At 43.1% G+C, this 26,308-nt stretch overlaps 1 protein-coding gene across 2 annotated transcripts in view; it reads left to right on the top strand.

Annotated features, from left to right (window-relative positions):
* Positions 1-3,964: 3,964 nt before the first annotated feature.
* The window catches only part of lrp4 (low density lipoprotein receptor-related protein 4), a 103,210-nt gene continuing 80,866 nt past the window's right edge, over positions 3,965-26,308 (top strand). For both annotated transcript variants that reach the window (XM_076155579.1, XM_076155578.1), the window contains exon 1: positions 3,965-4,290. In XM_076155579.1, coding sequence (XP_076011694.1) covers positions 4,230-4,290 — 61 coding nt within the window. In that variant the 5' untranslated portion in view covers positions 3,965-4,229. The remainder of the gene's footprint in view (positions 4,291-26,308) is intronic.

Raw genomic sequence — 26,308 nt, 5'->3', positions numbered from 1 at the left:
GAGGGTATTAGATCATATGGTTGTGAACATGGTAAAACACTATTACGGTCCTTTTTGACCTGCAATGTTCCTTGGATTTTTATTTCATAGACTGTAGTTATGACAAGTTATGACAAATAAGAGCGAGAGAGAGAGTGAGAGAGTGAGAGAGTGAGAGATGCTCAGGGAGATTGATCAGATCCTGTGTTAATCAAATGGAAGAACGCTCATTACGTAAGCAGCAGGCTCAGAGGGAAGGTCATGTCTCTATGACACACGCACGCACAAACACACACACACACACACACACACACACACACACACACATACACACACACACAACCAAAGACAGGCAAACATATAGTGTGGGTGTGTATCTACAGTGGTCTTTACATCTCTAAGCTTACTTCTTAGTCCGTAGAGGCTAAATTGACAATGCCACAGCTGTTCTCCCAGCATGTATCTCCACTAACACACACACACACACACACACACACACACACACACACACACACACACACACACACACACACACACACACACAATAGTTGCTCCAACAGCCATATGTTGCACTGGCCAAAAGGTGTTAAATACCAGTGGAGTCAGAATGGGTATCAATCGAGTTTTGGCACACATTTTCAGCACTTACAGTGATAAGGTTTTCAGAAGGACTGTGCGAATGTGAATTGGATTGTCATTCACAAGTGTGTGTGCATGTGTATTATGTGTGTGTGACAAGACTGAGACTTGCAACAAGCCCCTCTGAAAGCCCACTTTGCTGTGCAGACAGGCTGCCTGCCCTGTGGACTCATTAATCACAGGTTATAATTAAATGTCTCCATCTCCTCACCCAGAGACAGGATGGGAGCTGAAAGGGGCCACAGCTGTTATCCATTCATTCCCACCACGACCGGCTGGCCGGCCGGCCGGACGCCCAGGGTTCAGACCGTTCAGGTCCTGATCCAGGATCAGCTCACCGCTCCATCACCACAACCAGAAGCATATCACACACAGGAAATATGTCCAAATCATCCAGTGCGGGGTTTTGTTTCATTCTCTACATTCCCCCAAAGCCACGAGTTTGGGCTCTGGGTTGGAGAAGCTTTAGAAAAATATTACTTTTAATTATAGTCTATGTGTGTGGGTTACTCAGTAATGAGTCTATGGTGACTTATTGCACTTCATGGTCTCTATGTCTGGGAAATCAGTGCAGTATTCATGGAGAGAGAGTTATAGAAAGTCTGCGATACTTAACTGTGATTACTGTATTGTGCTTTAAGGCATTCATGCCTTTGTGTTTCCTAAAATATTTCTATAGTGTATACATTAGTGTCTAAGGTAGAGGAGTTAATGATTTTATCATACAATAATAATCCTGAAGGAATTCCTCATGCTTCTATGGTACTTAAATGTGACCCAATCATACTTTATATTATGTATTATATTGTATCTTATAGAATTTTATATATACAGTATAGTATATATGAATGGTTTTATGACCAATGCAGTTTGTTTCACAATAGCCTGTTGTTATGAATAATAAATATGAATAATAATAATAATTAATGGCAGCAAGTAGACCACTTCTTACAGTGTTGCTTCAGGGAATAACTGAGGTCTAATCTGCAGGTCAAACATGTCACACTTACACTTACGTACCTAGTCTGTTTGCTGTGGTCCAAGCTGGTGAATGGGTTGTATATTTTCATGTATTCACACTTGGTTCAGTCTGGTTTCACACAGAAGCAATGCAAGTGAACCAACAGGGGTCATCTGAGGACACTTGCTCCCCTCAATGATAAGAGATGTTTAGGGTGCGTTGATGCTGTGTAACACCGTACAACAGAACTGGCCGGCATTCCATGTCATAATCCTCATTTGTGCCATTTACCAAAACAAAAGCATCCACTTGAATACACTTGTATGTGTTTTCAAGACATCTAGATAAACACATATGTGCCATCGCACAGCTGAACAACTCATGTTGTGAGGTTATACCAGCCACTTCAGAGTTCAAACTGAGCTAAAACCATGTTCAACATTGAAAGCATCTGTAATTTCACGAGAGCAAGTTAATAAAGTTAGGTATCATGTAGTGATTAGAAACTTTATTGGGTCAATCACACATGTGAACACTTCACCATGCAAACACCACAATCCGAAATTTGTCTTGTGTGCCCCTCTTACACACACACATTTACTTTTTTTTACTATCGTTTTCCACTTTCCGATACTTTTGTAAGATTCTCATTGAAACTTATATGCAGGTATTTAAATTTCCTCTTACTTTTTTTTTTGAGTGTTACCACAGAACTTTTCCAAAAGGTGGTTTATGTAAATCCTCTATCGAGTAATGAATGAATGACAGCTGCGAGCACTTTTATCGGGATGAAATGTAATACCTTGATGGATGCAACAGTGCAGAGTACAGGGGAGGTGTGTGAGGAATGAAGATGTCCTGCTTAGAGAGGGAGAGTGTTCAAGGCCCAACTAAAGAAAGTGCAGTCTGAATCTCCTTTCCTTCCTCCTTGCGTGGCCCATCCTGTGTTTTTGAAATAAGGGTGCAGCATTATCATTCCAATAATGCCAAATCTCTGGTTATTGACAAGAATTCTACGATCTAAGGAAGACGTGTGCTGAGTTGAAAGGAAATGATGTTGAATATGTCCTGACTCTGACTGTGCTTTGCTCAAAACTTAACTGTCTTTGTAATTTGCAGTAAGGACCAAAAGCCCAATACCAATTCACTTTGGTGCTTTTATCTGTATATTCTATTGTTATATCAAAATAATTGCACACCATGTAAGTCACACCACAAACATATCGGGGATATTGGAGAGTTGGAGAAACGATTGTTTGTGTTTTATGGTTGTGTTTAACCTCTCAGTGACCTTATCTCATGGGAACGTGTGCTGTTCTATGGTCTGAAACAGCAACTTTAGTTGACATTATTGAACTTAATAGTCTTCTATGTCAATGATATGACTGTACTTACCCAGGAGGACCCTTTTATAAACTGCTGGCATGACTATGCCACCAACTGGAACTGTTTACAGTGATTTGTGGGACTTAATTACATTGAACCTCCTGGTATAACCACGATATTCCGACAGAAATGTTTTTAGTAAATAAAGAGGTACTAAATAAAGACTTAATTACCTCATCTCATGGTCATTATATCCCACAGAAGAAACCATTGCTCTGTCATTTACCTCTAGTGACCAAAGTGACAACAGAGACTTTCTCCCTCCTCCTCCTCCTCCTCTTCCACGCTCATCACTATTTTCCAGCACAGCTTACTCATACCTCCAGACACAGCATCTTTTTTCCAGAACTGTATAGAGCAATTAATTTAAGGATAGAGTACGATGGAGCTCATGGCAAAACAAGTGAAATGGGAGTGAAGCTATGAAGAAAGGTCTATACATTTGACAACTGAGAACTTTTTTCCCCTGTGTTTTGCACTTTTGATTACATTCACCATGGTGCTGTACAATGTACAGGAAAAATATGAGGAAAAATATCAAACGTAAAGAACAGTTCAGATTTTGTCAGAGTGGCAAATCTTTCAGTTCATTGGCCAGATTCAGCCCACAGTTCAACCTTTGCCAATAACCACCCTAGACTGCACATTGTGGGAATGGCTATAAATCTACTATTTAAAAGATTTAGTAATTTAGTAAATGACACAACCAGAGCAGAGACTATGGACGGACCCGTTTTCTGTGGGATGGGGGTTTAAAGAGAAAGTCTGGGGCGAGAAACCGAAGATAAAATAAAAAGACGGAAACTTGAGGTTAATCCCAAATCATTACACACTTAAAACGGACTACGTGTTTGGCATTAATGAAGTAAACAGAACAGAACTTTGAGAGCACCGGTAAACACCGCTCGTTCCCCCCCCGCGTGGTGCACTTGGTACATTCCACAGCCCCTTTTGGTGGCTCCAACCTCGTAACTGGAGCACAACATGTTGGAGAGCCGAGCGGCGCTGTGCCCGTCCGAGTGAACTTTTTAATCCCGGTTTGGTCGCGTTCTCGCAGCACAAGAGGAGGAGGCGGAGGTGGTGGAGGAGGAGGCAGAAAAAGAAGAAACGGGCTCGCAAGAAGTCAGTCATGGTATGAGGTTAGCGTGAGAACCGGAGCGTCTTTTCCCCATACACAAGCCCGTTTTTGTGTGAGAGAAAGAAGGTGAAGGGGGGAAGCGAAGGGAAGCACACGGGGGAACGACGCAGAGACGCGGGGTCCAAGATGCAGCCGGCCGCGGTGCTGTGCGGAGCTCTGATAACTTTCCTGCTCAGCCACACGCCAGGTAAGCAAACAGCCGAATCAAAGCGCACTTTCTCCGGCGTTGAAAGTGAACTTAAAGTGCATGTTGCGTCTGTTTGCAAAGGCGCACTGAGGTTTTTCTTTATTTGTTTCTTGATGTTTTTTATCTCCCCTCATATCAGCTCCTTATCAGCACGTAAAGTCATCTGCCAAGTTTGCTTTCACAAAGAAAGAAGCAGCTTGTGTTTTAAAATAGAAACTGTAGAGAGAAATGTGTGTATGTGTGTTTACTTAAAAAGAAAAAAAATCTTGTTTGACAGCATGCTTGTGTTTGCGTTTACCCAGATTGGTCTTTGCTACACGAACCACTGCCACTGCGTTTTATTTTAGGATTGACTCTAATTAAACTCATTAATGCGCTGTTTTATAGTTTTTACCCTCTCCACTTTGAAGCATCCTTCTCATTAAGCGTGTGTCCTTATTTTCTCAGTTGAACCCTTGCACTCCATTATTTGAAATAGCTATATGTGGGAATTTCTTGGATATAAATGTTATTAAATGGGAATGTGTGTATATTGGAGTATAATTACCTAATCGAGCATGATTATAGTATTTATAGAAGAGCCCATATGAATGCTGCCTTTGTTTAGTACGAAGTGTTTACACTGAAAAATAGATACACCTGTGCGATAAAACACAGAAACGCAGTAAAAATCACAATTTTTTGAAGATTGTTATATTTAGATTTAGTTGAATTCTGAGTTATTGACTCAACTCTTTGACGGCTTTAGTTGTAGTTTATTGAACTCTCTTCGATGCTGCTTTAGGTCTTTCTAGTATTCTATGAATTAAGGTCAGATATATGGCAGAGCTCATGTATAGGAATGCATGTGACTGTACTGGAGGCTTGTTTTCATAATAGTAGTATTTCTGTGTATGGATATTGCTGGTGTCTTCTTTGATCTCATCCGGAGGCAGATTCCCCTCAGCCTAGATTGATGTCTAAATGAAATGCAGATCCTGAATGCGTAAAGTGTAATCCAGCATAGTTTCAGACTTGGAAAGGTTGAGAATGAGAGTCTGGGGTGGTTTTGTGGTGTTATGTGGATTCAGCTCAGTGAAAGTTTCCTACAATATCATATACATAACGTACGAGTGTAGTCATAAGAAAGCAAGGAGGAGGCGATCATTGCTTTGTCATTTCCCCCTGAAAATAGAACTTAAGGCTGACTGGCTGTTCTCCGATTGCAGGTGAACAGGCTTATTTATCTGCGATAACCCACATCCTGTGTTCCTCTGCCACACTCTAGAACCCCCATCCCATCAGCTCTCGTAATAGGTTTGAGTGAAGTGATTTCCACCACCCCCTTCCTATGTTTTCTCTGACACCTTGTATTTACAACATGTTAGAACAGCCGCTGGAATGCAGGGACCCTACTGGAGCTATTTCTAAACACACACTGGCTAGCCGTCATGCACACACACACACACACACACACACACACACACACATGCAGTGCCCTCGTGACGTGACAAGAAGGATTTACCCGCCAGTACAACAAAAAGTACATCTGTAATTGGGTGGTTGTACCACAAAGGAGGATGCAGTAATTGTGACGGGCTCCTAAATGTCACAGGGAGGCTGTCTCCAAAATGTCAACCAGATACAATTCAATATCCTATTGAAAACAAAAGCCCCCCTGGATGATCCACATCCTATTAATAGTTGCGTCTTTCATCCTTTCAGATGTAGTTATCGACGTTTCCCCCCCCGAACCCCTTTTTTCTTTATCTGGGGTGGAGGGGTCGTGCTCGCTTTGATTATGCACTTGTTCTGCCGTAAAGCAATTAACTCCGACGGGCTCGTATAATGTCTTAGACGTGTCATTGTCTGTTGCGTCTATTGTTGCTGGCATTTCATTCAGGCACAGCAGATATATTGTAGGTCAGCTGATGTTTTGGAAGACCAGGGCCTGTGGCGACCGAGGTTACTGATACATGAGGCGTTGTGCCTAAAATAAATTCAAGGTCATAGAATATGACTTTTTTCATGCCTAAAAGATCCAAGGGTATCATCTTTCCTTTCAGAATTTTATTCATGTCTGGGTGGAAAATGTCAGAAATAGCGTTTGAAGTTCCCTCATGTGACACTGGCACTCTTGTTTTAGGGCTTGCAGCTCCTTCAGGCTGCCTATTCAACCACAGCCAGCCGGTTATTAGGAAACTCTGGGAGACATTGAGAATTATACCACGCAGTTCGCTTCTTGATTGGCTGGCAGGTGTCACCTCAAATCATATACCAGGAAACCTCAAAGGTCGGAATCTGTGCTCGGTGTGAATCACAAATTCACTTCTGATCTGATTTATTGGAAGTTGTCCATTTAGCTCACTAAGGCATTCATAACGTCTTCACTTCTTATTGTTCATTGCATAGACTAAACACTCAATTGGTTGCTAGCTAGCATTATTGACAGATTCATCAATAAAATGACTTCCCTGCAGTCATACAATATAGATTAAATATGAGAGTACTGTGTTAATGGCTATAATTTCAAAGCTATGTACAGTATACAACATTTCAAAGGCCAGCCGCCACTCCTAGCTGACAATACTTGACCTGGTATGTTCTTGTGGGTGCAATTTATAGCTCTGTGTGTGTGTGTGTGTGTGTGTGTGTGTGTGTGTGTGTGTGTGTGTGTGTGTGTGTGTGTGTGTGTGTGTGTGTGTGTGTGTGTGTGTGTGTGTGTGTGTGTGTGTGTGTGTGTGTGTGTGTGTGTGTGTGTGTGTGTGTGTGTGTGTGTGTGTGTGTGTGTGTGTGTGTGTGTGTGTGTGGTCTCGTGTGTGTGTGTGTGTGGTCTCGTGTGTGTGTGTTGTCTCGTGTGTGTGTGTGAGTGATTGCAAGGTCAAGATGCTTTCTCAGCAACGTCTAGTGGCCTTGCAGTAATGGGCTGAGTTGGACTAATGGTGTGTTGGAGAGTGTGTTATACAGTTTAATGATGTGCTCGGGGACGGGACAGTCCTCATTGTGGCTGTAAGAGCCACCGCCCACCCCCACCCCCCTTCGCTGTCCCCTCTGGACCCTCCTCATTTACTAATCAACTATTGATTGGTCTCCACGTCGCACAGGTCGGGTCTGAAGCTCTGCTATTGTCCCGCTGGCACAATGACAGAGGTCACCAGGCTGGAGGGGCCGAAAGGCATCGTGGGCCATTAGAGATTAAATCATATGTTGTGTTTAGAATAAAGCGGCAGTGGCACAGATGGAGGCCTAATGAAATGATGCGCGTTTAAAAATTTTGACTTTCATGAAAGCTTTTCCCCAGCAGACCTGAGCGGAGGCAGGGGCTCGCTGATTTTGACAGCTAGCTGTTAGAATGGAGGGGTCAGACTGAGGGATTTGCAATTGAGGATGTGATTGGTCCTTCGCTATCATGGGGCACTGAAGCCGTGTAGTTCTTTGTCCTTTTTTTCACGAATACGGCTATATAATTGGAAGTTCAGGCTACATAACCCGTCCCCTAAACTTTGACTATCTGTAACTTTTGTCCAAACTTCTTCGTCTACTTCGAGTCTTTACCACGGTAGCTGATGAAAGAAAAGAAGACGAGAAATGACACGGTGACAATGATTTAGGGGGAAAGGAAGAGAGAGCAGGAAGAAAAAGAAAAGAGGGACGATGTTTACCTGCACACAACAAATCAGGTTATTTGGAGAAATCCGATTAAGGCAAGAGAACGTTTTCTCTTAAGCCCACATTAACATGCAGTTGGTCAGTAATCCAATTCCTCTCCTACCCCCCAACCACGTTTCTTGAAGCGAGGCTGGCATATATTAACCGTATTAAAGCCTAATGACTAATCTCGTTTCTTGCGTTGTGCATGTGTCTGAATTTTAAAAATAGCCACTGTTCTGCTTTAGATGAAGCCTTATTTAGACAGATTTATTTTTGGAAATTTTATTTTTGGATCCAGTAATTTATTTATACACCGCTGCAATCATGGCCTTTATTCCGCTTTGCTCGCGTAAAAGTGGGACTGGTCGGGTGAAAACACGCTCATGAAATCAGGTAGCAGAAATCAGTCAGTTAAGTGCTGTAAACAGCTAAAGCAGATAAAGGGGACTGGGCTTATCGTTTACGTCTAAGACATCAGGTAGCTGTCGAAAAAGAGCCAGTAAATAATGTTATCGTGCCTGTAAACATTTCTCAGTTGCCCTTCAATATAAAATGCAATTCTCAATTCAGCAAAGGTGTAGTTTTCTGTGCAAGTGTCATTGGTTTTTGTGTGAAGCAATATTGCCCTTTGTCTGTGAGCAACATTGCTCAGTGTGCAGGAGACTGACAGTAAGATCTGAGAATGTTTGCTGCTACCTTAGGTTTTTCACACTGCACTGAAGTGGAGCCTGAAAATAGAAACATTATAAGCCGCATATTGTGAGTCATGTCCTTATCCCTTTTCTGGGGAGAGAATAAAATCAGAAATGCTTCCAACACTTTGCTTCCTTTGAAGATGAAGCTGGTTAAGTGAATCTCCCACCTCCACAGTGTCATATTTAGCTGCTACACGAGCTGCACTTCACTACATTGTGCATCTGGCCTAAAATTCTGTCTTTGCTGTTCAGCCAATATAGTGTATTTAGCAAGTGTGAACAGATCCTTTTGGAATTTGTCGAAAAACTACAGTCTTAAATCTCCGTCTTATGTGGATTACGCAAATGGAGACGTAAGACCGAGACTGGAGCGAAGAAAAACAAGGGGAGGTAAAGAGAAAACAGGTTGAGGGTGGGGGTGGGGATTCTGGCCTTGTGTTGGCCCCCCGTCCAGCTCTGTGGTTCAGGTTGCCGTCTCCGTGCCCTTTACCGCTGCCTGAATCCTCTCTGTGGATTGATTGGTCCCCTGACACTGTCCTCCTCGTCCACACTAAGCCAGCTAATTCTCAAAGGAAATTATGTTCTTCCTCTTCGCTTTAGCCTCCTGTCCAAGTTTTTTTTTTTTTTTTTTTTTTTTTTGCAACAATGGTGTACGTGATCACGAACAGCTGTGTGCCTCCGCAGGTTTTACGATCCCTCATTTTACCCGTGCTAATATAGCCGATCACACCATACAGATGTCATGAATCTGTGTTAAAGTTGTCAGGTGACTTTGATATAAGGGACAGTCTCAGTGCAAGCACAAGGTTAATGAAACAACTGTCTGATAATAGAAACCGAAAAACAGAAATGGGAGCAGCTATAATTTGACATCACGTGTGTCCTGTGTTCCTTTGAAACAATGGCTGTACACATCCTCTTTTTTTTCCCTCCACGTCATGGGAGTAATGTCAACTTCTTTCACCTCAGCAGCGTAGTAGCGGTCACAATTGGGGAAAAATGGCAGAAAGCTTTCAGGAGATGCTGATCGAGCAGCGCAAAAACACATGTTGTCTCTGTCTTTGTCACCATCTTTGTATACACTTTTGAGTCAAATAAGAAGTCGTTTTCCAGGGCTCAATTCTTAGTATGCCTCAACCCTCGCAGTGCCCCCTGGTGGATATAATATTAAATCCTCCATCTTGTCATGAACTACTGTATGTACTGTAAGTGAGTATGTAGGCAACACTGTGCACTTTGCAAACTCTGTGTGCAGCTGTAAGCAGAGATGAATTGAGTATAATCCTGTCCTAACCTGCTGAGACCCGACAAAAGGCTGCTTCTGTCCCACACCTGACAACATTTTGCAGTAAAGCAATATTTGTGTGGCTGGAGAACAGAAAGAGGAGGCAGAAAAAGAGCTTTAAAGCAATTCCCTCGCTTCTCTATTGTGCCGTGGACAGAATTTTCGACAATGACCTAAAATAACTGCCCTGGATGCCAACAACATTTGCATTTGAAATGAAAACGGTACTTTCAGTTGCCTTACTCACTCACTCACACTTAACACAGTAGTGGCCTTTTCAGAGAGCCTGCAGAGAGGATTTGAGTACCCAAAAAGCGCTAGAATGTTAATTTATGGCTTTGTCTTGCAAAATAGGTCCAACACCACATTTGATTAAGTGTTGTATAAGTAATTGCGTCGGTATTAATGGTGTTGCAATGTCGTTATTTCCGTATAACTCTGGCTGCAGACGGATTTATGGCTTGCCGGAGTTGTTTTTGGTACAGATTCCGCTCTGGAGGCAGCGACGCTTCCTCTGACAGGGGAAGGCTGCCGTGGAAGGATGTGGCTGAGGCACGAGTCCATCTCACCGGACTCCTTCCTTGTTACTCCAGGCTTGGCTTGACTGTTTTGCTATTTATGAAGATTTACCTTCCACACTGGTGATTTTGAAGGAAGGTGAGGGCTTGGTTGAATCTGATTCTGTTGCCTGGACGAAAAGGTGGACAGTAACACTTCAGTATTGCCATTTTTGAGTCTTTCCCGTCGGATAAAAACCTTCTTTCTTCTGTGTTTTGAATTAGTTTTCTTTCCCAGGCTTTAACCACTACAATATCACACACTTGTGGGATTTTGGGACTGTCAGACGTGAGATCCATTGGCAGACATGTAAATACTGTAGACAGTTTGGGTGTCTTGCCGTTGCTGATACTTGTTGTCACAGTCTGTCGCTCTACATTTTGCACGGATCCTGCACCCAGCCATTAGTAAAATGTCTTTGAGCCTCCAGAGATTTATTGCATTTGAACTGCTCCGCAAAGTACGCACTTCGACCAAACGCAGGGTAATTTACTGTGTCGACGTAGGTGACTGTTGACAGCAAACTTGGATCTGCACTCCAGCTTCTTGCCAGTAGCTAACGGACTGACACAGTTGATGGATTCGAGTAAATAGCGCTCATTTGTGTGTACACACTCTCTGTCCACACTACTTTGTCCTTCGTTCATTCCGTAGTTCTTTGTTTTACAGGCCACTGGTTTCCTTTGCGGTCCATCTCCGGGTTCTTTACCTGCTGAGTTACCGTCAAAATGGTTCCTGTGTGATGTCTTATATTTGGAACATCCGAACTAAGAAAGGCCGATTGAATCCAAGTTGAGTTACTCAACATGAGATTAAGTCCTTTAGCCTGCCTCGTCTTCTTTGCTTAACTATTTCTCTTTTTTGTCTTGTGTCCTTTTTATCTTTTCTGCTCTTATTGCCCTTCTTTTCTTCTAATTCTCTCTCTCTCTCTCTCTCTCTCTCTCTCTCTCTCTCTCTCTCTCTCTCTCTCTCTCTCTCTCTCTCTCTCTCTCTCTCTCTCTCTCTCTCTCTCTCTCCGCCCCTCCTTGTCATAAATATTTTTCCACTGTGGCATGACTATTTTTACAATTTTCTTTCCTGCAGCCTGCCAAATTGTGCATAAGATAGGTGTGTGTGTGCGTGCCCTTCTCTGGTCGAGCCTGTTAGGTCGGTGTCGGCCAGGCTTTTGCTTTCACCAGGGGAAAGCAGAATGAGCCACCTGATCCTCCCACTGTGCTTTGTGTGTCTCTGCTGCACAGATGGAATTGCACCTCGGAGGTAGCCGTAGAGGTAACATATGATTACTTGATCTTGATTCCCGGCACCCCCGGACCCCCGCCCCCCCCCCCCCCCCCCCAAATGGATAAATGTCAGTCCTCGCAGCCCCCTGCTGTCCCCGCGTTCCTCCAACCTCCCATAAATCACCTGGCTCCCCGCAAGGTCGGCCCCCGCTCTCTTGAGAGACCTTCGGGGCCGGCTCTCGTCTTTGGGGTCGTTTCTGATTTCAGAACTTGATGCCACCGCCCCGGGGCCTGTTTCAATTATGTTCACAGAGCTAATACATGTCACAGATGTTAGCTTAGAGAGCACGCAACCAAGCAAACAAACAAAGTCAGCCAGCAGCTCTCAGAACGCACAGACATAGCAATGTAATAGAGATGAAGCACCTGTAGGTTGTAGTCATAGTCTCATAGTGCTTCTCCCAGGTGAGACAGAGACTTTGAGAGGCCTGGAACACCTGTGTGATAGAGAAAGTTACTAAATCGGCTCAAATCAGGTTTCTGTCAGTAAAAATGTTTTTATTGAAAAAAAATATTTCTCTGTTTGTTATATTAGAAGTCCTATACAATATGGAATAATAATGGCTTACTGTCCTGTGTTTTTTGGTGAGGTAGCAGATCAAACTTTTATCCAGAACATATCACACCATGTCTACTCTCCCTTGTTGCAGCACCACTGTGTACAATGAGTGAACACGGATTGTTTCAGGTGATGCTTGAAACACAAACTCTCTCTTGCCTCGTGCTGGGTCCGGTGTGTCTGTCCAGGTGTGTAGGTGGGACACACACACTCCCAACTATATTGGACTTTTAGAATGGAAGGAATTGACAAAAATCACATCTCCCCTTTAAGTTACTACAACATTGAGATCTAAAGTAACACAATTCCTATAGATTTCTCAGATGTTTGACAGATGTCATCACCAGAAAAATCAATATACTACAATCTTGTTACCGTTCACGGCTTTTGAGAAAAATGAATGCTTATTACCAAGCGCTACCAGAAAGGCTTAGTTGGTAGTGACAAAGACGTTCACCGTTTTTGAGGCCGTGCAGTGAGTATCCAGCTTCCTCGGGGGTTGCAGATTATTGGAGGCTGTAATAAACTCTGCTTCTGTGTCTCAGCGGGGGTCTGCTGTAGAGGACAGAAAGATAAGCAGAGCTGGAGACTGGCTGTCTGAGCACAAGCCACAGGAGGGGGCAGGGACACAAAGACATTCTGAAGGACACACACACACACAGATCCATAGTAACTTAATTCTTCCACTGTCTCTCACATTTGTAGGAATGTTTGACATGTCACTTGTTTCAACTGCATGAGCACTGGTGTGATGTACGCGGATCCTTAAAAGTATTATCAAGTATTATAATTATCTGTATTGTTGGAGAAAAATGTATCTTTTCTGTATAATACCGTTGTTGTTTATCGTTGTTGTTTCCCTAATAATCCCTACGAACATGATTCGATGTATAATGTATCCAAATTGGAAAAAAGTAATGAATGAACAAAACTACAGATATGAAATGAAGTGAAACGAGAAAGCTTATAACCGGGCTTAGGTTGAATGTCTGCCTCTCTATGGGTTGACATTGACGATTACGTTGACGTCACTAAGCGCTGATTCTTCACCAGCTTTCAGCACCAGTGCAGCAATGTTTTTAACATTGGGTGCTATGGAAACGATTCTTAAGATGTACAGAGGTTTGATTCCCAGCTGCAATCAGACATAGTGTCCACGGTGTTACAGTATAATTCTCATGAACTTCGTCAGTGAAGGAAACCTTATGTTCTTTTTTCTTCTTTCAAATTTATTTCAATGGGTTACATTTTTCAAAAAGTTGGTTTATGTAAGGGGTCAGCTAGCCAGACTGGCAGAAGATTTAAGCAAGCTCTGTATCTCAAAACAGGTCGGTGAATAGAACATTTAACGCCAAGGTCACAAAATGCAGGCAGCATTTATGGCACTTTCTGGTCTAAAGTTTGAAAAAATGGTTCAGAAACTGTTGCTCTGGCGTTTCACTGAATACTGGCTCCTCTGTGCGAAATGGAAGTTCCAGAAAAGGTTCCTGCCGTGTGAAAGTCACTTTAGAGGTGTTAGCTGTCCTCAGTTGACGGTCAATGTGACCTAAACTTTATTTAGAGCCACGCTGCTCACATGGCTTCATTATAAGTGCCTAGTGATCGTGTACATTATCAGGTCATCAGCAGAGGAAGGCGAAGGATTCCAACGGTGACGAAGTAAGCTCTCGATGAAACACTAATGCACAAACCTTAGTGTGTTATCACTCTGCCAGGGGCCCATGGGTGGCCTCAGAGCTGGATCTGATTCTGTACAGCAGACAGAATGCAGATTGGGGGAGAGTTCACGATATAAATAACTTATAGGCAGGCAGAGACAGGCCCCCTTCTTTACTAACTGGACATGGCAGTCACTTACAGCAGCGAGGTCTGTGTGTGTGCGTGTGTTTCTCTGTGTGTGTGCGTGTGTGTGACCACGTGGAAATTGGCGGCAGGCAGATGAGACTTTTTCTGTTAATTGGTGTCAGAGCTATGACACTGTACACACAAGTGCTTTGTTCTCAGCTTTCCCTGAGAGTCTTCAACTGACACACACACACACATATACATACCCTTTCCATTAGTGTTCAACATTTATTATCCACCACAGTAACCTTACAGCTATAACCTTTAAGTACTGCTGCTTGAATATTTAGATTTTTTGATGTTTGTACGCTGTAGAAATCCTTTGTTTGCTTTATCATATCTGAACTCTTTTTCCCTCCACACCTTTTTCTCCCTGTGCTTGTAATCTGTAATCTCCTCCCCTATGTCTGCCCCTCTTGTTTCCAGTGGGGGGTCTGCAGCTGTCCCTTTATTTTACCTCCAAAAGGTGCCGGAATGAATGAAGGCTGCCTCGCTTCCCTCACCATGCCTGCATGCACACACGCCCAATGCAGGCATATGTTCAGGAACAAACACACACGCACACACCCATCACAGGCCTCCATAAGATTACAAGTGTGATATAGTTTGACTCACACACACGCACTGGGATGGATCCTCTGACACATTTCCAAATCCTGTTTAGGCTTTGAAGTTGACAACAAATAAAACGGTATATCTCGTAAAAATTATTCTTATTACTGCCTTGTTACTCTGCCTGTTGTTGAAGAGCTAAATTCTTAATAAAAGACAGATGCATGTTGTAAAATAGGCATGATAAATGTTGCAGTATATTTATTAAAGATCATACAGTATAAACAGCAGTGCAGAGTTTCACAGTGGTAAAAGATTTCTGAAATCTGATCAGCTATTGACGCCTCCAACTGTTGTTGACTGACACTGTGGCTCTGTTGATGTTGCTTGTAGCGTTAATTTATGAAGACTACTACCCGCCCACACACACACACACACACACACACACACACACACACACACACACACACACACACCACACACTGAGCTGCTACAACTGCAAAGGAGCACCTGCTACATATCTGATGTCATTGTAGCTGTTGAAACGAGTAGGACACACACTGCATTGCCTGTGGAGCTGGAAATACTTCCAAAGAAATTCCCCCATTACACACACTCTCACTCTCACACACACACACACACACACACACACCCCTTTTGCATTTAAAAAGAAATCACTGGCAGATTGTCTGAGATAAGACAGTATAATTGCTTTAATTTGCCTCCAATTTGGCCCGATCTCAGTTGAATTATTTAATCAAGAGGTGTAATTGGTCACATGATCGTACTCGTCTACTTTCACACGTGGGAGGTAAATTAAATATGCTCAGTTCTTGACCTATTTTATGACATTACATATTCATTTGTTCATTTTGTAGACTTTTATTCAAAGAGATATGAATGAGGCACAGTAACCTAACCTGCATGTATTTAGACTGGGAGAGTACGAGGGGCCTCAGTGTGTACTAATCTTAACGGTGTTATATAGATACACAAGGTACTCATGGTACACATACACGTGGTGAAATGGGTTCATTTGTGGGTGTGAAACGTCTGGATATCAAGACACCACTGTGAGAGAGCTGATAGGTTTGTTAGTCAGTGGAAAACAGAGGGATACAAACCCTCATGCACTTTCTCACAGGAATTACCTTTATGCGTCACAGACACAAACATACACGCACAGAAAGAGAGAGAGAGAAAGGGACGAGACTCCTTCAGGCTTGTATGATCTCAGGGATCTTTGCCCTTCTAGAGTGACATCTCTCACTTTTGTCCCCTCTGGACTGATGCACAGTGATGTCACCTTAAGTGTGAAGCTGAAACCTGACCCTAACTCTCTCTCTCCTGGCACGCACACACATGTACACACAATACTTGAGCTGAAGTACTGCGCTCTCGCCTCGCAGTTAGTTGTTGATAGAGGTGAAGCTTGTGCCTGTGTGATTGTGTTGGTGGAATAAGAACTCATTCTGCCCGCTGAATAAATGCAAATAAGGGCACCGTAGTGAAATTCTTTACCGTGTGAAAGTCTTGGTAGCATAGAAAAGTTCTCCATTAAGACCAACAGTCAGTTAATGTAAAGTAAGCAGGTATTCCTCTAAAGAATTGTCAAGTATCCAAAATAAAAGTAGGCTGCTCACTCCAAATTGGGGTAAAGTTGAAATCGAATCTCGAGTTTTGGGGGATTTTCTTGCTGTCAGAGCAACAAAACAAGTGAAGAAGGAAGGATAAAAGGAAAATGCGTTGAATAATGAAAGAAGGAATAGGAGAATAAAGGAAGAAAAGAATGGAGAAAGTTATTTTATGAGTCTTTTTCATGTTGTGGAGTCTCAAACTGAAATTCTCAGATCTCAGAATTATTTTCTCTAGTAAATTTGCTTCCCAACTTTGACTAATTCACACTTCATCCAGAAATGTGTTTCACCCCTTTAGTGTTTGTTTATCCCTCCATCAGCCATATTTCATTGTTCTCCCTCTCACCCACATCTTGGTTTTCTTTCAGTGGACCCTGTAGGCAGTAAATCAAGCAGACCGAGGATGAGGGGAAATGGAGGTGGTAGTTGTGGAGGTGGTGAGGGTCTTTATTAAACAAACAGTCAAGGCTTTGGAGGCCCCATTGAGGCCTGGAGCTGGAATGGGGACGCGGCTGAAAGCGTTGCGCTCCCTAATGAACTGGAGTGGCCCATAGAAGCTGGAGTCTTTCACAGGAGCCGAGGAGGACAAAGTGTCAAAACAAGCCCGGCCCCTCGCCGCTCACAGGGGCTAAACGCCGCCTTTTGACTCTGTGGAGTGTGGGCATCTGAAGGGGAGGCAGAATGTACTTGTTAAAACAATGGCCTCTTAAATGAAGCACCCCTCCTTGCCTCTCTTCTTCTTCTCTTTAGCTCCTCTGTTCCCACCTCCCTAACCCCCTCCTTGTATGGCCTCGACTCCCAATTAGACCTACTCTTGCACAAGTAGTTGAAAGCCCCCATATATCGTGGGGGCCTCAAAGGAGAGGCTTTGGAGTTGTGTCTCTGTAGCAGTGTTGCCTGTATGAAAGGCCTTAGCATTCAGAGGAGGAGAGTCCTGTTTGAGCTCCTCAAAGCGTTCCGTCTGCCACTGGGGACTTGTGTACCATCATGTCCTCTCCGCTCGCCTCTCTTCTCTTCTTCCCTCATTTCTGAGCCACTCCTCCCCCTCTATTCCCATTCTCCCTCCCTCCCTTAGCCAAAACCCTTTCTTCTGTTTGTGACCCCCATGCATGGCTGCTCACAGGGCCCGGGGTATGAACGGTGCAGGGCCGGGGCCCGAGCACTGCTCCCTCAGCTGTTTAGCCATGGACAAAAAGCGAAGACAAATATGTCTGTGGTTCAAAGTCCATCCCGGCAATTACAGTGACTGATTAAAGAGTTGGCCTACACAGGCAGCTATGTATAATGTTACAACTCCCACTCACTGTTTCATAAGTCTACCTTCAGAATAGAACTGACCTCAGCAGGGCCTGATAAGGCCCCTGGCTGATTGAGTAGACACCAGGGCGATGGAGAGTCAGTGCTTTAAAGGGCTACAATTGGTTTATGACCCTTGTTTATCATAAGTAGAGCAGACGGGGTTGTAAATACATTCCTGCTCACTGAAAGAACATGAAAAGTGGCATATAATAAGGACATTTACTTTTATTTTACTGCAGTTTCTACTTCCTGTATTGTGTTTCTATACACAACGATTTTACCTGGGTAAACACGGTAGCACACATCTGCACACTTCGGCTTCTGTATTCTGCCATATATGGGTGTTGACCAGCTGCGCAAAGCCTCAGCTACAAATCTATTTTACAATTCTACAAAGCTGTGACAGCGTAACCACCAACCCACTCAGCTGCCTCTCAATCCAGAATACAAATGGAAAACTACAAATGCACTCGGACAGATGCCACACCAGAGCCTTCAGTACATCGCCCATTCATTTGCTTTGGACTACGAAGTTGACCGTGTCCCGTTTGACCAATGTAAGAACAAATAAATAGTGAAGGTCCTGACTGTAACACCAACCAACCTGGCAGGTCTGACCCAACTAGGTTATATAAACCTTTTGAGCTCTTAGAAAAACAAATTGAGTTTCTGGTCGGAAAACTTTCAAGTTGGTAGACTGCGTATAAATGCAATGATTATTAATAATGTTTCAGGATGTGATGGAGAAGTAGCTGCTTTGCTGGAAGGAAAGGGGAATGAAACGAACAGAGAATGAATAATGAGTCATCTCATATGCTTGAGTGTTACAGTGTCTTTGCCTGAGGACACATGTAGTAGCTGCTCCCCGGGGGCAGAATTAGTGATTTTGCCTTGAGGCAAACCCGGAGGAAGAAAATAATAACAGCATAAACAATCTCCAACAGAATTGTGGAACCACCTGCTTTTGACATGAGAACTGAAAATGGCTGCAAAAATAATCTGTTGAGACTTGGCACTAATTGTGTCACCACGATTTTCCACTTTTGTTGCTAGGTGGCGATCTGTGGGGCTTCTATTCTGAGGAGGGCCTACTTAAGTTATTGTATCTGCCATCAAGAGACAACTCTGTCTATGTTGGGCTTAGTCCACTGTCGGACGTTGTCCTCATTTTCATCCAGCCCACATTAATTTGAAAAGTCGCTCTAAATTGTACTAATGCTCCTCTCAAAGGCTAGTTTCCGCTCCTCAGTGATTGCTCTGTATTAATGGCTTGTAAGTGGGAGGACTTGGCCTGCTGTATCTGTTCACTGTCGTTGTCACACATGGAAGGGCAGCCACAAGCTAATATGGGGATAATTCCTCTTTTGGAGGACTTTGGAGACGGCCTTGTTGGTTGTGGGCCAACAAGTAAAAGGCAGGAGCTCTGTGGTTTTCCTCAAGCTAATCCTTAAACTATGTCTGCATTTTTTGTCTGTGATTCAAGGAGAATTTGACCTGGGGTTGAAGAAAAATTACTTTTTAAATTTCTTTGTTTTGTCATGTTTTTGGTATCAGTTCTCATAACACTAAACTCGGCAAATTCATTGCTGAGACATGAGGATGCAGCGTCATGGTCTGCCAGATTATCACAAAGGTCAGCCAGATAATCAATACTAACGGTTCATTTCAACTCGTTTTTGGAGCACAAAATGAAGACATATGAATCACTATTAGCTTAACTGTCATTGATTCTGCCGACTTATTTCCTGTTTCAACTGGATTGAACTAAAGCTTTGTTAACAACTTGTGAGGTCCTACCACTCATGTGGCAGCCTTGCTGGAATCCATTGTTGTTGTTGTCAGATCTGCATAGCTCAGTGGTTTCATTGGTTAGCAAACATTTAACTGCAACTTATCAGAATGAAGACCAAACTATGAAAATAAGACCTTTTAAAAAAACAAAAAAACAGCTTCTTGAAGTTAAATGTCACCTTGGATGACTTTTTGTTTGAGTTTCTAAATGGGATGCAGGGAACGAAGGGAATTCTTCTTCATCTAATGGCTCTCGCATACCTGCTGGTGTTAGATGCTATCTGAATGTGCCCATTGCTCCCTAGTTGTTAATCATCCATTGACATTTAACCTTAGTTTGACAACAATTAAAACACAATACATCAAAAGTAAAACAAAAGACAGATTTTAGAGAGCTTAGTCAAAGCCTTGAAACTAAGGAAAATCACAGAGTAAGCACAGTTATGATTGTAGAAAATTCTTCTCTTGGTTGTGAAGAGGTTTATTAGTGACCTTCACGCTTGTTTTATAGACAAGCACATCTGTATAATTTACTGTATTAATGTAGAATTAGTAATTATAAATTAATACAGTAAATTATACAGTCAAAATCTAGTTCTGGAAAAATATTTAAAAGCCAACATCAAACATACTCCACCAACATCAGATTCAGACACACTCTGGTTGAGCTACACATTGATGTTGGGATGAAACGAGGCCGCGGGGTAAAGAGACAACATGTCTCCGTCAGCAGATTTGACCTCATCTTTCTTATCAGCCTATTTTTCTCTGTTCAATTGGTCATTGTCGACTGGGATTGCCTCAGGTCTGAGACTTTCTGTAAGGTTAAAGCTGCAATTGTATGTGTGATATATTGACTCATCTCCTGAACTCGATTTACACAGCCGCCCTGGCATGTATACTATTTTTACTTTAGATAAGCTGTTAGGCTCTGTCAGAAGCCAGAAATCCGCTCTGACAGAGTTGGGACAGTGGCCTGGCTGACTACCTGTCCGCCTGCGGGCTACTTTAGATGCAAGATTGATTGCTGTGACCTTGGCAGACAGCAGGGAGGCAGGGATGCAAGTTAGAGTAGCATTCATTAAACACGTCTGCTTCTGAAATTGCTTGTTCAGTGAGGATGCTTTGTGGGCAGCAATACATGTGGCGTTAAAAGCAAATTTCAAGGGCGTTTTTACTTCCCACGCGGCGATAAAGCATATTTTCTAGGATCAAGGGTCACGGTTCAACCCAGAGATAGTGAGGTTTAGCAGCTGAGTCAAGGGTGGTCCACACCTAACAAATATGTCTCCAAATATGCAAATCTGCACAGCAACTGAAGCTAACTGAACTGAATCTTCTTGTTATGACCCAGTATTTTAAAATGGCATCCCCAAACATGCTATAACGGCCTCAAAATTAATACTTATACTGCCCAAATTTGGTATAGTTCCCCCACAGTAATTGGCTGTTGAACCCAAGATTTGTTTATATCTCTTCCAAAACTTTGTAGTCATAATCTAAAAAATTGGTATAGTGGCCTCAGAATTCACATTTTCATTTATTTGGTTTGTGCCATAAGTTTACTTGGGCTCTGAGACTGTGAGATTTGGTCCGTCTGTCGGATTTGCTGTAAATCAGGTTGTAGCTCTGTTGTCTGCAGATGATCCGTTCGTCAGCACTGCTGTCTGAAAGATGAGTTTTAGATCCCTGAATGAGCGACGCGGCGAGAATGACAACAGCTTCAGTGCATCATAGTGTCAGACTTTCTACTTTCATGTTGTAATTCATTGTAAATCCATGACAGGTGTCATAGCTTAAATGCGTCTGTGCATGTTTTATGTGTGTCTGTATCTGTTGCATGTTGGTGTGTCTGTGTGTGTGTGTGTGTGTGTGTGTGTGTGTGTGTGTGTGTGTGTGTGTGTGTGTGTGTGTGTGTGTGTGTGTGTGTGTGTGTGTGTGTGTGTGTGTGTGTGTGTGTGTGTGTGTGTGTGTGTGTGTGTGTGTGTGTGTGTGTGTGTGTGTGTGTGTGTGTGTGTGTGTGTGTGTGTGTGTGTGTGTGTGTGTGTGTGACAGGTGCCAGGGCTCAGTCAAGTTGCTGGGCAGTTGTAGCAGTGAGCTCAATAAAACGTTCAGCTGCTGCCTGGCGCCCGTAGTCCTCTTCTCAGATATGTGCCACTGGCATTGTGCCACACACACACACACACACACACACACACACACACACACACACATACTAACCTGAACTACTCTACAAGCACTGTTGATCAAAACAAATAGGATTCAGTTTTGAAAATCAAAAAGCAGACCATTTCCTGAGGCTTGCAGACATATTTACTACATTACATTTGAACATTTCTTCATAATACTCTGTCTATGAGAATGATAAGAAATGAGAATTCCAAAAATCACATAATGTACAAATCACAAATAAGTTATTTTTATTCGAAAACCCTTAAAATCAAATGCATCAAAGGAAATTTTATTTCACCGAATAAAAGGACAGAAAATAATTATGGTCAGATATTCAGGAAAAATTTAGCACATGTAAACTTGTATGTGCTTTAATGTCATTTTAATTGAGAAAAGTATCCACTGTGAAATATTAAGTACACATAGAGTATTTTATATTTTCAAATCTCCTTTGTATCCTGAAGAATTACAAAATACCAAAAGATAAACTCAAAATCTGTAGGACTGAGAATTAGACAAGAATCAGGATTTGAACTCGGCAAGCAGAATTGTCTGAATTAATCAAATCTAACTCCCTTGTTGCAAAATCAGACAAACGGCACAAATGCACACGTGTGAAACCCTTCCAAACAGTCACACACTACATTCTCTTCACTTCGGTTCCTCTCGTCTCCCACCGCTGAAGCTGGCACCCCGGGCCCTGCTGTCCCCCCTCAGGGTGAAGGTAGAGACAGTGATCAGGCTGAGTGGTGCCAGGCCGCCTTATAATTGGATTTAGTGTTGGCACTCTTCCCCCCTTCAGCCGGATGGCATTGATTTATAATGGGGGGGGGGGGGGGGGGGGGGGGGGGGTGTGTGCTGGGAGGGTGTATGTGACTGTTGAGCGGCCAACAAGCACTGAGGGCTTTGTTCCCACCAGCAGCTACTCCCCTGTCACTGAACTGATTGGTGCTGCGCATATCAGGAAATGTACAAACTACTAATTTAGATGAGTGTGTCTGATATCGTTTTATTACCTCTCATCTGATAAACTGATTGAAAGTCGATCTCAATGGCTCTGGTGTTTGTCTGGCTCACTGCAGAAGAATTGAGATGCCTGATACCAGATTCAGAGTAGTATCAGAAAGGACATATATGTAAATAGACTGCTAAAAGACCTGAATTGCAGTTTAAAGTTTAAAGACACTGATATTTCAGGAGGTACGAATCAGTAGAATCGTGAACTTGTTCTACATGGGTACATTAAAAAGACTTGGATTGTGTGAGCACTATTTTTTGGCTAATATTGGCCAAGTCAGATTGGGTTTATCTGTAGAAGAGAAACGGGACTAATGGTCTGTCTATGTTCTGAAGCTTTTGTGTTGTGTTTCATTGTTATCATTCCAGTGAGTCGTCATCACTGGATGCCACAGTGCCTCTGACTCGATCTCTGTCTTCTAAACTCTCCACTCAGTCTTTCTCAGGTGTAGGGTGTCAGCACCCTTCCGCCTGTTGCCTCAGGGGATTTGGGGTGATGGCTATTATTGATGAAGGCGCGTGTTTGTTCACTACCGCCGCCACAGCCCACCTTTCACCCCCGCCTCAGTTGACCTGTTGCCCTTCAGAGGAGAAGCGAGAGAGACAGAGAGAGCAAGTTTTGTTTAGAGCCTCCGCGACTCTCAAACACAGACTGTCTGACCACTTGGGCAGGCATCAAGCAGCCCTGGAATGCAAACAGGCACTCCTGTTACCCTTGAACTGCCTCTGACCTCAGTTAGTCTTTATGATTGGTGGCGTGGTGTGTTGACGGTTGCTGTACCTGTCATCCTCCGTCTGGAGCAGTTTCTCTGTGAAGCAGCAACTGTGAAATTTCCTTCTGTGTAATGCATCTGCTCCCTAGTGAATTCTTTCACAACAGACTGGCAGTCTGCTTCCCAACTATTACATACAACACAAAAGATGCCTAACCTGTGGCCAGATGGGAGCAGCTGGAAATGAAGATGTGATCACATTGGTGATTGGAGTCTGAAGAAAGTCTGTGGCTTGATGTGAATACGGAATGACCTTGACTGGCCTGTGATCATTTGGCAAAGCTTCACTCTACTCGATTGACATCCCTCTACCTTATTCAGGAACTATCGTTATGGACAGCATGTACTGATCAATCAATCAAGATGCTGTGATTTATTTAAATAATTGTGCGAGGAGCGCGCCATTGCAAGTCAGCAGCTCAAAAGGGCAATATTTTGGCAATATTTTTGTCATGTAGACCAAACATGCACTGTTGTAGTGTTTTCATCTCATCTCATTTTAATTTCATCCATCCATCATTTATACTGCTTATCCTATTCTGGATATGTACCCTGCCTATCTCGTGGTCAATACAACTCAGTCATACTCCCATCCACACCTACAGGCAGTTTAGAGTTTCCAATTCACCTAATTTAGAAGTTGGTCCGAGTTGGATGTGAACCCAGGACCTTCTTGCTGCGAGGCGACAATACTCCCCACCAGTAGCCAGTATGCCAGTCCTTCATAATACTGACACAATGTCCAGGGAACATGAAGTGCTGACTTTGTGTCCCTGATCGGTCAGACCAGAGCTCGCTGTTCATCAACAGAGTAGCCATTCAGTGCCGGCACAGCCTGAATAACCCAGACACAGCTCATTACATGAACTTGGTTCATACAGTTTTAAGATTGCGCTGGTGTTGAACCTGGCAACCATTTTACTATTTTCACAGCATACATGATGATCATGTGATGGAATTTGAAGTTGACGTTACGGTTAAAATTCAACATATTTATCTTATCAGCCTTCTTAAAATCACTTTAAGGCTTTTCTGTTATGAAAACTGTGTGGGAGTCCTTGAGTCAACTAGCTCAATAATGGCTTGTCTCAAATAAATTCTCTGTGGTTTTCAGAGTTGTTCAAGTATCTTAAAGACAAAGGAGTGATCAAAACAAACCTTTAAAATGACAAATTGCAGTAAAAATTAGGCAGTATAACAAAATCAAAAAACGGCCGCTCACGTAACTTTCTGATACTTTAACCAGCTGTTAGTTGTTAAGTTATCCTCACCTCTAGATGGCCTTGTTTACTGTAAACTTCTGCAAAATGTGTATTTTCAATATTTTAGATAAATATTTTTGGTTAGTGCTTGTTCTATAGCGATATCACAAAAAACTGAAAGTGGGATTCAGTCAGTACTAAGCAGAATCAAATGTTTATTGTGCCCAGCCCGACACACACCTGCCACATCTTTGCAAGTTTCCAAAGTCATGATATGGCAAGAGCAATTTGCCTGCTCATCCAATTTATAGGTAGCTCAACCCCACCATGACCCCTTGACCCACGTCCACTGACCTGGAAGTTACGCCCATTCTTGGGCAGCCATTTCCTGGCTCTATAAAGAAGGCAGCGGAACTGAACGAGACTGAGGGTGAAAATGGATGGGCAGAATCATTAACTACCAGCACAATGACCACAACTGTGTCAAGTCCAGCCCAGCCTTTGGAGAGGTCAACCTCTGCTCTGCCCTGTAAAGATCTGAGAGCCACACAGAGTACTCATAGCTGAGGCAGAAAAATTAGCCTCTGGTGTGGCGGAGGAAGTCTGTAAACAGCTGGCCGTGCTCACAAACGACAAAGACAGAAAAGCTGCCTGGGGCAAGCTTTGATTTTCCAACAAGCAAACAAGAAAAGGCCAAATTGTATGAGCCACAGTTATGTTTATGATGATTGTACTACATCAGACTTCATTTCTCAACAAATACCAAAAACATTTACTCAAGTATTGTACTTTAAGATCATTCAGAGTATCTTATTGTGCTTCGCTATAGTCTTGGTAACTGTAGTTTGTTATTATAGTTGCTCGTTCCTACTGCAGAAAGATGAATATGGCTGTCGTCCTCAATGATACAATGATGTTCAATGAATCAATGACTTTCTTTGTTTTTGTTATTGTCTGTCCTTTGTTTCCATCCTGTTTTTCTTCCTCCTCTCTTTTGCCTTTTTTTGTTAACTTCGCAGAAATGGTAGAATTCTGTCAAATGAAAACTATTCTGTGGATTTTCATCCTTGCTGCATCACTCTATACATTTGATACTTTTGTGTATTTTACTGCAAGTATTTTGACTTATGTAACAAATCTGAATGCAGTAATGTTATAAAGAAGCCGTCTCCTCCCTCCTCCGCCCCTATTGTTTGGCCACCATCAGCAGAATATTTGTGCTCGCTGTTCCTCTGCTCTCAGTCTGCACCGCTCTGTGGCTCGACATCCAGCCTCAGGGGCTGCGATGCGAGGCCAAACTGGAAACAGAGCTCCTGTCTGGGCATGACAGTCTGGCTCAGAGGTCCTGGCTCATAGCAGTTCTGGAGCCTTGACGTTTGCCTGTGCAGTGATCTCTGTCACAGTCAAGGTTACATCAAGGAGCAGACGGCCAGACAGAACTCACAGAGGAAAGGAGAGTCTGGCAAACCGCCAGTGCAACGCCTTGTTGGGCCAACCTACTCCCAAAATCTCAACCGCTCAATCCAAATCCAAAGTCCAGCCTGGCAGATAACATTCATACTGCTCTATTAATGGCGCTGTCCAAGTGTCCCTACTAGGGTCGACACAAAGAGCTGGTGTTTGGCAATAATTCACATAAGCCTTTGGCAAACTCAACAGTGTGATGTGTGCGTGCGTGTGTGTGTGTGTGTGTGTGTGTGTGAGGGATAAGAGTAATGAAGTG

This window comes from Genypterus blacodes, unplaced genomic scaffold (assembly GCF_046128005.1).
Source record: "Genypterus blacodes isolate CSIRO-AG114 ecotype Tasmania unplaced genomic scaffold, CSIRO-AGI_Gbla_v1 ptg000067l_1, whole genome shotgun sequence".
Taxonomy (NCBI): Eukaryota; Metazoa; Chordata; class Actinopteri; order Ophidiiformes; family Ophidiidae; genus Genypterus; species Genypterus blacodes.
Note: the sequence above shows the minus strand (reverse complement) of the source record. Positions and strands in the feature narration are given on the sequence as shown.